General features: G+C 31.4%; 1 protein-coding gene across 1 annotated transcript; it reads left to right on the top strand.

Moving 5' to 3' along the window:
* The first annotated feature begins 5,247 nt into the window (after window positions 1–5,247).
* On the top strand, window positions 5,248–11,284 carry LOC146532629 (uncharacterized). Its single transcript, XM_085195663.1, has 8 exons — window positions 5,248–5,348; window positions 6,609–6,767; window positions 7,276–7,426; window positions 7,689–7,832; window positions 8,119–8,575; window positions 8,959–9,218; window positions 10,074–10,199; window positions 10,795–11,284. The coding sequence occupies exons 1-8, from the start codon at window positions 5,300–5,302 to the stop codon at window positions 11,036–11,038; spliced, it is 1,590 nt and encodes a 529-aa protein (XP_085051789.1). The 5' UTR covers window positions 5,248–5,299; the 3' UTR covers window positions 11,039–11,284.
* The last annotated feature ends 321 nt before the right edge of the window (window positions 11,285–11,605 follow it).

The following is an 11,605-nucleotide window of genomic DNA, read 5'->3' as shown; positions in this document are numbered from 1 at the left end:
AAAATGTATTTCAATTACATTTTCTATTTAGCTTCAGTTTTTTTCCGCGTATCGTGCGGTAGAGTAAGCAGAGCGAACTTTGAGTTACGACGTCCCTTCTTTATATTTTCGTCTTATTTCAAAGTAAAAAATAGTTCAATTTTAGAGTAACTTTGCCTTATGAGAACGATATTAAACACTATATAAATTTCATTGAGAGGCGACCGAATCCATTTGCTCATCATTTTGGTGAAAATTGTTTCTCCCAAGAATAAGTAAAACTTACAATCTTTGTGTGAACACCGAAACACTCCCCAACTACCTCATTTATATTTATAAAGTTCCGTTCGCATAGTCTAATTATGAAAGTACGGTTGTCGAGCTCAATAGCAACGTTACTTCTGAATAACTTTAAATTTTGTCTGCTTATTCCGGGCGCAAAATATATACAAAAAATAATATTATTTTAAATATAAAACTGTATCAGTGGAGTATATAAAAAATATTATTATAGTCATACACAAGGCCAGCTGTGGCGCAGAGGCACAAGTGTGGGACTGTAAGTGTGACTGATTGTAGGTTCGATCCTCTCTCAAGGAAATGGAAAAAACAAATTTCATTTCTTCGCTCTGGTGTCAAGGTAAAAACGCGGCGTTGAATTCCGCTACTTAATACGCAAAGAAACAATTTGGCGGAAAATGGGGAACGGATTATTTTAACACTAGGTACCCTCTACCTACCTTGCTGTGTGCGGGATACAGCGTGAAGCTGATTTTTTTTTATTATGGTTATATAAGTATATAAACATGGATATATATTATATTAACATGACAACTTTAACTCTAACAAGATATCAAATATGAATGTTACAGTATTTAACGTTATCACGCTAATTGTTCACTAACGACAAGGACAGTATTATTTCAAGTTTAATGCTATTTTATATATCAATATTTTATTAAAAATGCAATAATAGGTACAGGAAACTTATAATATACTTTAGGCATAAAATAATTGTACCTAGAACCTACAATGCAGGTGTTATATACTAGTTTTTACCTGCGGCTTCCCCCGTGTGTTTAATTTGAAATAGCTAAGAGATGTGTATGGCACGTGACACATACTAGGTGGCCGTAACTTTGACCATAGGCAAAGTGGTTATGTAATATAGCCTATAGCCTCGATAAATGGAATCATCAATCAATAAATGGTATCATCAATCAATCATCATAAAAAGATTTTTTAATTCGAACCAGTACTTCCCGAGATTAGCTCCTTCAACTAAACAAACCTTTCTATTGAGCAATATAAGCCATGAATAGCTTTACCATTGAAATACTATAAATTTTCATATACACAATTAATTAAAAAAAATTGTAAACAACCATTTATTTTGGTTATTTTTGTCATGTCAACTCAATGCGACATAAAGTTGATTAATTTGTATACAGTGTATTATCTATATTAGTCCTTTGCTAAACGAAACGTGGTTGGAATACATTTTCGTGAATAAATATTTAATAAAATCGGTCAAGTGCAAGTCGGACTCGTCCAATAAGGATTTCGTACAAATTTCAGGATTGTAGGTCAACGGGAAGTATAACAAATATACATTAACACTTTTCAGGCTTTCCCTGTATTTGTATTGTAAGTTCTCATTTTTTTTTAGTACCGTATGGGTTTTGATTATGCGGTGAATTTCATTTCATCTCATTCATTCATTCTCTCATTTCATTCTTTTGATTTCATTGACCTAGAATTTTGTTTGTGCTAGAAGAGACGCTAGACCTGTATATTTGATAATAATTTCAGGTTGATAACTCCACTCTATCTTGAGATAAAAAATCTTAACAGACGGATAGACGAACAACAAAGTGATCTTATTCAGGTTTCGTTTTTCTATATGAAGTACGAAACCCTAAAAACTAAATTTCCTTCAAAATTTACATAATAAGCTGAAAATTAAAGTACAATATAAAGGTAGCCAAATACAGGAGTGATGAGACATGATGATGAATAGCTTGAAGAAAGCTATTTGGCAAAAAGGTAATTTTATTTCTTTGAATTCGTTTTAATGAAATGAACCATTTACAAAGTACAGTTTACCAAAGGTTGACTATGTGATTAATAGGCAAATCATGCCCGGAGTAAGAAATAATGAAAATGTACTAAGAAAATGAATTATTTTACAAATTTTGTTAAACAAGCGATTACAATTCTGAATGCTTTTATCAGTATGATTTCAGTAGGTGCTACATTATTGAATATTTTATTGATTGATAGATATATTTCATTTTAGAGCCCAGTTGTAGCGGAGGGACACAAGTGTTTGACTGTAAACGCCACAGGTTGTGGGTTCGATTCCCACTCGAGGAAATAAAATATTAAATATTTTAATTTCTTCGCTCTAGTGTCGGTGGAAAGTGCGATGATGAGTTCTACCACTTACTGCTCGTAATGCCCCCAGGATGCGGTGAAAAGTGGGGAACGGAAGTGTCTTAATGGGAACAGACTGTCCTAGCACTAGGTTTCCAGGTTCTCTCTGCCTACGCTTTATATACGGGATACACTGAGAAGGTGAAAATAAGAAAATATTTTATATTACGTTAACTGAGCCGGTCGTAATAATGAATAATGCCGTGTTGCTTCCAATTAAGGTATGTGTCAGTTAACTTAAACTGGTTATTTTATTATAGAGATAGTCTCCTGCAGGTGACAATTTATCATTGAAGCTTTTTCCACATAATTATTTAAGCTCAGAAAACTATGTGTAGGCACCAATAACTAACGTTAATAACTGCCACATAGTTTGCAACTAAAGCGGTGGTTATCGTTGAAATTGTTTTTAGTAATTTTGTCACTAATAAATGTTAAATATTATATTATTATTTTTTAAATATTTAGGTTTATCAGCTTTGGAAAGTAGTTTAGGCTGTTTCTTTGGTTGACGTACACAAGAACCTTACAATTACATTTATATTTTAGAGGAACAAAATATATTTATTTTTATTTTTTTGTAGCTTCACGCTTTATCCGTAGTGAAGTATCCAGAGACGACGGAGGGCTAAACACTACGGTCTCTCTATACCTCTTTGCAAAGATGCCCTCCGTCTCATCAATGCAGCTAAGGTACCATTCACTCTACTACCAGCAACAATACGTCTTTCCACATCCGTTTCATATCTTTGATATATACTAAAAATACTTCTCAATATACCACTTCAATCACATGTTCCAATTTCGTCCATCCATCTCCGTTGATCTTGCATTCGTCCTTTCTACATATCTTTCAAATATCAGACAGAACCTTTGTCTTAGCTGAAAAGAAGGAAAATCATTATAAACACAAAAGGTTTTTCTTATATATTCATAACGAAATTCAAAATCATTTATCGTTCCCACTACATCGCCCTCATCACCTTGGTATTATAATATAGTACCTACAGAAATTTTCCTAAACAAATAGACCTTCAAAGTGAAACTCAAATAACTTATGTATGTTAATTTTTATATATTAGTTGTATATGAGCTCTAAGCTAAATAGAGATTATGGAGAAGGACAGATGAGTTGTCTCTTCTCCATATATCTATATACGAGACGAGATGTTGGTTTGATTCTCATTTGAAGAAATAAATATATTTCAAATGAACATCAGTTTTATTTAAAATATATTATGGCGCTCTCGTCGGTTAAATTAGCAAAAGCCAAATAATATTAATTATGAATAAAAGTTACACTCTGACACAATTTTGTTTGAAACTCCTAAGGCTACTGAAGTCTTAAAAGGAAAACAAACCATCGTGTTAGAAAGTATTTTTGAAATAAAGTCAAGAATACTTTCTAACACCTCAAAAAAAAACTAATTTACAGAAATTTGCTTTGCTCTTACATTTTTCTGTTTAAAATTTTGGTCTTGCTTTTTTATGTTATATATCTCAACAGTTAACGATTTCAATCATTAATAATGAAAATTAAATGATAGTATTTTATTGGAAAAGGTGTAAAATGGTTTATCTTAAATCACCAAATTTTCATTTGCGTATTCTATGGACATATGTATGTAAGTCTCTAATCTTTTATTTTCCTATCTATTATCGGTATGGACACAAGAAAATTGCTTAAGCCCATGCTTGGGCGGACGCAATCAATTCAGTTAACTGGTTAATTAATACTCGGTATTAAAATTAGGGATCGCGAGTAACGACATGTGACAAGTATTTTTTTTTAATATTAAAATAAAATTTTGAAAAAATATAAAGCGAGCTTATAATTTTCATTAAACCAATACTATAAAATTCATATTTACAAGCTTATTTGCCGAATTTTATTATATTTAGTCAAGGGATTTATTAATATTTATGAAACGAAACAAATATAAAGATAGACAATTTATATGAAAAAAAAAGCATAGAGAATTATATTAAGAAATTGATTGCAAACTTAGAAATCAGATCGTTTTATTTTTTTGCCTCGTATAACGTACGTACTTTCGATATACAGAGAACGCTGTTTAGTATTTGTTCATGTGGATAATAGGACCCCTAGATTTCTTAACGAAACAGTCGACCGGTTTTCATATTTTAGGTTCGAGGTCACGCACCATCTGTGACCTTTGCTATTATAAAAGCAATGTTCGTAGACGTTGAGTTATTTCCCTAAACTGTCCCTAACTTAACCGTTTTCAAGTAATGAATCTTCCGACAACAATTCTAATAAAGTTAACTACTCCGTGCATAAATTTTGAATTTATTAAATTTTATGATTTATATTAGACAATCATAATAATAGTATTATTATGTAAAAAAGAAAGAAAAAGTAATTTACATGTAACGTATATTTTTTTGGTTTTTCTGGGCGTTTTATCAAAAAATATGGAAATATCTACTGTTAATGTACTGTTGTTTTTAAAAATAATTCATATCGATTTGACTAATATATAAAACGACTCTATCATATTTATCTACAGAGCGTAGGTAGGTACATACGGTAGAGTAAATAAAACTAAACAACATAAAATTAAATATACGTATTTGTGTAGACAGCGCCGAAAATTCGGCAGAAAGTAAAGAACACAGTGTCTTAACACTACACACCATCTACCTATCCTTCTGTATGCGGGATACAGCTTGAAGCTGAAAAAAAATGTACTTGTATAAATTCATTTAAATATTAATAACTAAAATTGTTATATGGGACATATTTTTTTTTCGAATAGTTGTATTGCATAATGCACGCTCTCGTTAAACAAAAGGACAAATGGTATAGACTTCGCGATTTACTATTATTGTACAGAGGTGATCAGTGGTCCGAGTCAACGCCATGTATTTAGTATATATGTTGTTAGCCACACAAATTGCTGGGATAACAGGTACAATTTAAATTTCACAGTAAACATTATAAAAATATTTCTTCAATATATTCCCAATATATAAAAAATATGTGAAGTAAGGACTGTACTAATTCTTAACCTACTTCTTTCGTGCCAATATGCTATAACGTCATGCCTAATTAACCTCTGGTTCATTCTACTGCAGCAAAGCAATGAAAATCTAATAAAAAATTATATTGTCTTTAATTTGTCTTATATAACTTTCATTATAATTGCCTTTAAATAATTATATAAATGTTTAATGTCGTTATACAGTCGAGGCAATACCGTTACAACAGCTTATTTAAAACTTATACTATGCAGGTTTCTTAAAATAAATACCATTATTCATGTGAAAAAGATTACTGTTCGAATCGAAGAAAACCAAAATATGAAGTAAGTTAAGTTATACGCGTATATAGGAAAAACGTGGCGTTAAGTTCCGCAACTTAGTGCGTAATGCTTCTCGAATTTAGCGTAAAATGTGTAACGAAGTGTATTAACACTAGGTTCCCTCTGCCTACCCCCCTATGTGAGGATTATAGCGTGCAGTTAATTAAGTACGTGTATTTAATTAACCTTAACATATCTCTTGGGAGTGAAATAGGAAGAACATTGTTATATCACGTTTTTCCATATTAATGCCTGTTGTGATAACTTAACACATTTTTATTTACTTGCCCGCATGAAAATTTGTATAACATCATTTAAAAGATAAGTATAAAATGACTTTGCTTATTTATTTCACATAGATACAACATATATTATTGAAAATCTGTAACGTAGGTATTCGTTTAAAAAAGTCTACTATTACTTATGAAATAATTAAATTTAATCAGCTTCACGCTGTATCCCGCACACAGCAGGGTATGCAGAGGGAAGTGGGAGGAAGGGAGTGTTAAGACACTCCGTTCTCCATTTTCTGCCGAATTCCGGAGGCATTGCGTGTTGAGTGGCGGAACTCAAAGCGGCGCTTTGCCTTGACACCAAAGCGAAGAAATGGAAATATAAATTTAAATAATATTTCTTTCTTCGAGTGGGGATCGAACCCACTGCCAGTTGAGTTTACAGACACTTTGTGCCCCTGCGTCCCGACTGGCCTAATTTAATATTACTTTCTTTATTATATGAGTTAATGACTAATACCTTAACTTCGTTTAAATGTTAAACTTAACATTCATCCAGTTTAAATTCGTGGTGTACACGTTCACCTGGGATATATTCCAAAAGGGGCTCCCACTTAATTAATGATTTTCTCAGTGTTTCGTACAGTACAAGCTGAATGTAATCTGTCACCCTGTGACGTGCTGGAGATATTTTCAACGGGACAAAGACCCGGTCAGCCGGCTAACAAAGCCTGCACTAACGATCTTCACTGGCGTAAGCTTGACCGACGTTTACAAGCCATTGAACAACCAGGCAAGTAGCTATGTTACACTACCTACCATTAATGAAATGTATGTAATGAACATAGTGCATGTAATAGAGGGGGAACCCGAAACCAGACTTCCGTTACATTATGTAACTTGAAAGTTCCTTGAAGTTCCTATGCTATTTCTATACACCCAACACCAAATGATAGAAGTAATGTAGTTTATGATAGAAATCAAACGCCCTTATAAAATAAATAGCAAACTTACAGTTATGTAAAATCATAACAAATACGTAAATAAATAAATGGAAGCGTATATAAAAGAAAGAAAAAAACTGATCTCTCGAAGTTTTTATGTATTTTTCTATTAGCAGACCCAGTTGGGACGTGTTTGATTATTATAATAGATATTTAGTACATTCAAATCTCACCTATGTAAAATCTTTACATTCAAAAAGCAACATTTATAAAGTTATTAAAATTTACATTTTCATTTATATATAGAAAAATATAAAAGTAAATATATTATTTTATTGTTATTACATTATTTTTCAGTGTGGACTATAAGCTTCGGACAATCACGATGGCGTCAATGTACTAAAGGCATGTGCAGGTGTGACGTTACACATCGCTCGCTCAAATGCTGGAGGACCGGCCTAACCACCCTTTCCCCAGATCTCATTGTACCAGCTGACTTATATACAATGTAAATAAAAAATAAATAAATTTAAAGATGACTTTTCAACAAATTTGCAACAAATTATTAATAATAATCGTTACAAGCTTTGTGACGTACATATACCTATAGAAACTTCTAACCTGTAGCTCCCCCAGTTTAATTTTGTAACATGAAGTCAAAGTAACATCAAGATTTACTTTGAGTCTCAATCTGTCTTATACAAACTAATGTAATTATTAAAATATTATTAAAATTAAATAATAATTAAAATTGCTTAAATTTATTTCAGAGACCTCGGCACAAACAAGCTACGTACATTGCACAAAACGACATTTAAAGGGATGCGGTCTCTAACGGAATTGGATATGTTTGACAATCACGTCGAATTCCTGCCTTCGGGGATATTTGATTCCCTTGTTAATTTACGCATTTTGTGAGTATCCTAATTAAGCTTTCATATGTTCCTAACATACAAAAAAGAAAGTAATTAAACCACTTCCATAATAAAATAAAAACATATATTATGTTTGAAATGTTTTTTTTTATTTATATGTCATATATTATACTAGATAAATATATTTATTTATTTAAATATATTTTTTACAAACACAAGTTTTAATCCACACAATTAAAAAAAAATATACAAATAATAGTTTCAAATTATAGTTTCCCCCTACTTCTACTTCTGTTCTGTTCTCTAATAAATATGTTTCTTTTAGGCGTTTACAACGAAACTATTTAGAAGAAATCGATAGCGAAGCATTTAGATATACAAAGAAATTATTCCACGTTGATTTATCTAATAATTTTTTATACACCTTACCAGAGCGTCTCTTTGTGAATAACTCTTATTTAGAAACTATAGATATTTCAAATAACCAGATTATATACATACCTTCCTTCACTTTCGTGGGTCTAAAATCTTTGTTGATATTGGATCTTTCAAAAAATAAAATTTCACAAATTGAAAATGGTACATTTGTATTGAAAAGCCTCCAAATATTAAAGTTATCTGATAATAAAATAAGCAATATTACTGAGAACGCATTCGAAAGCTTAACGTCATTAGAGACGTTATTATTAGATAAAAATAATTTAGAAAATATACCTTCGAAGTTATTTTGCAATCTTCATTGCTTAACTTTTTTGGACTTATCAAATAATCATTTAATTACGGTAAGTATTTCTATGCGAGTATTCTATTATATTAAAATATATTATAAATACTGTATTTACCCTTTGACACATCTTAAAATTTTGAAGTCAGTGAAGTGCTGCTGAAGTCGTGACAATCAAAAAAATAATAATTTTCAATCGTAATATAGTAATTACCGAACTTGTAAGACTTAGTGTTTAAACCATTGGTACGTAATATATCTAAAAAAGCCCGAAACTAGAGTGGACACTGATTATAAAAACGCATAAAAATATAAAAAATAGGTACCATATAAGAATTACTTATTATACATAAAAATATAATTTATTTTTTTATTAATATAATTTAACAATTTTGATTGAACTTAATAAAAATAAGTGAATATGTGTAAAAATTGTTTCAGCTGACCGGTCTGGAGTTTCAAAATTTGAGACAACTTCGCAATTTGGATTTAAAGGGGAACTCTATATCCGACATTCCGGACGATATTTTCACCAACTGTAGTAACTTGGAAAAGTTGGATTTATCTAAAAACAAATTGCGATTCTTGAATATTTCAGCTTTCCACGGCTTGCGAAATCTCACTTCGCTTATACTGTCTGACAACCAGATATATGAAGTACACTCTAAAACGTTTTCTACTTTAAAAAATTTAACTACTTTGTAAGTAAAGATTACCTTCATAAAGACTACTAGCGAGCCGCTCGCGGCTTCGCCCGCATATCACAAAAGTATCCTATGTCCTTTTTAATTTTCTTCTTCTTCCTGGCATTAATCCCGGCTATTGCTAGGGTCTGCCTTCCTATTCAACTTACTCCACTTTGCACGGTCTTTTGCGTCACGTTAGGTGGTTAGACCATTGGCTCTCATGGCCTGCATCAAGACATCCAACCAGCGCTTCCTTGGGCGTCCGGGAGGTCTCACTCCAGGAACTGGTATAGCAAGGCACTTGCATCCGACATAGTCCTTATCCTATGTATTTTTTAATACCTCTAAGAATATGTGTACAAAGTTTCATGATAGTCGGTTGAGTGATTTTGGTGAAAAAGTGTAACGAACAAACTAACTTACATTAACATTTATAATATAAATATAATAAATAATACAGAAAAAAGATACTTTCGATGATTGTAATTTAAAGTTTAACACTAATACTGGATTGTTAATAGGTTTGTAAACAATATAATACTAAATACAGAGTGTATTTATTTTCTATTTTCTTTTCCCTAACCTGGTTAGGAAATAAACCGCATTAAGCTTTGCTGCTTAGCATGCAATGTCTTTGTTTAAAAGAAAGGGAGTCTTTGTTAAGATGCTCGTTCTTTAGAACCTTTTCTATTTATTTATTTTTTCTTTGGCTTGGGTTCTATTTTATTCATTTTGTGTAAAGTGCATAAATTGTGATTTTTTTTATTTAGAAAGAATATTTTATAAATCATTTATAAATCGATATTAGTATTACAATTTTCTATGTTAACACAAGTTTTCGAAATAATCGTTTTCCTGTATTTCTCTTAGATACTTGGACAACAATATGTTCCCCTCGTTGCCGTCACGTACTCTGGACTACATGCCGAAGTTAGCAAATGTAAAACTCTCAAACAACCCTTGGCATTGCGATTGTCACGCGCTTTATGTTTCTGCGTAAGTATTTAAATTATCTAATGTAAAAAAACTAATATATTTGTGGAACATAGTGTTAAAACACTCCGTCCCCCACTTTCCGCCGAATTCTGGAGGCATTGCGTGTTAAGTGACGGAACTCTACGCCGCGGTTTGCCTCCACACCAGAGCGAAAAAATGAAAATATTAATAAATAATAACTCATTCCCCCATATGTGGGGATCGAACCCACAGCCTTCGCGTTACAGTTACTTGTCCCCTGCGCCACGACGACCTCAATAATTTCATTATCCGAACATTCGTGCACAAATATTTCACAAATGATCTCTGTAGCTGTAAGTGGAATTTGGTTATCACAATTACCATTGATTGTATTTTCTACGTAACCTAAACTGATTAATCAATATTCTAACAGTTACGTAAGTAATGTCATTAACGGTTGCAAATGCTTAACATAAATTTTGAAGGGAAATAGAATAATAAATATAATAATTAAATAAATATAATAAATTGTTGAAATCATGAACTTCACTAATTTACTCGTCATTTCATTGCCATATATTTTTTTTAAGAAATAAACGACTATTAAACTATTACACTTGTTAAACTATTTTAGATGGGTCCGTTTAAATGAAATGAAGATTTGGGACTATTCACCAACATGTGTGTCGCCGTGGTATTTGGAAGGTCACTTTTTAAAGAAATTAAAGTTTCCCGAGCTGTGTTCAGGACAATGGGCCAGTATGGTAAATCTTTCACCAAGACTACCGATGCAACAGCTTTTGTCACTTAATGTTAGTGTTAATAGAAAACCACAGGGAAGCATGGAGCAAGTAGACGATATCGACGACTGGAATTGAATTTCTCCCTCTTTTTGTATTATTTTTTGTCTGAAGTATGTTGAAATTTGTATTAATGTGTCCTTGAATGACCTGAAAATATAAAAATTGTAGGAATGTAAAATAATTGATCTTTCCACATTTGTACAAATACTTAAGGGTCACCACAGATTCCAATAAATAAAACCTTATGTGTTCTAAATAATATTTACTTTAATCATATGATATTAACTATTAAACTGCCAATTAAAAGTGTTGAAAAAGTGACGTATTATTTATTTTATTTCTTCCAATCCTTTCTTTACTTTAATTAAACATTATTCAGTCATTTCTTTTGTCAAGAAATTCAGATTCCATTTAAACAATTTCATATATATCAATCAACACATTTATCCATTCATATCATATCAACAATTCATGATTTTACAAGTACTTTAGATATAGATAAGACCATAAAAACATTACTTAAATAGTAGAGCCAGCAAGAAAAACTTTAATTAACCTAAAAAAACGATTTAATGTAAAAGGACCATGGAAAAAAACAATAACATTAATCCCTTTTACGATTATGGCTTAAAAAGGTTTGTA

Source organism: Heliconius melpomene, chromosome 13, assembly GCF_056956725.1.
Source record: "Heliconius melpomene rosina isolate 202511_hmr_F chromosome 13, ASM5695672v1, whole genome shotgun sequence".
In the NCBI taxonomy this organism is placed as follows: domain Eukaryota; kingdom Metazoa; phylum Arthropoda; class Insecta; order Lepidoptera; family Nymphalidae; genus Heliconius; species Heliconius melpomene.
The sequence above is the reverse complement of the archived record's forward strand: the minus strand, read 5'-3'. Positions and strand labels throughout refer to the sequence as shown.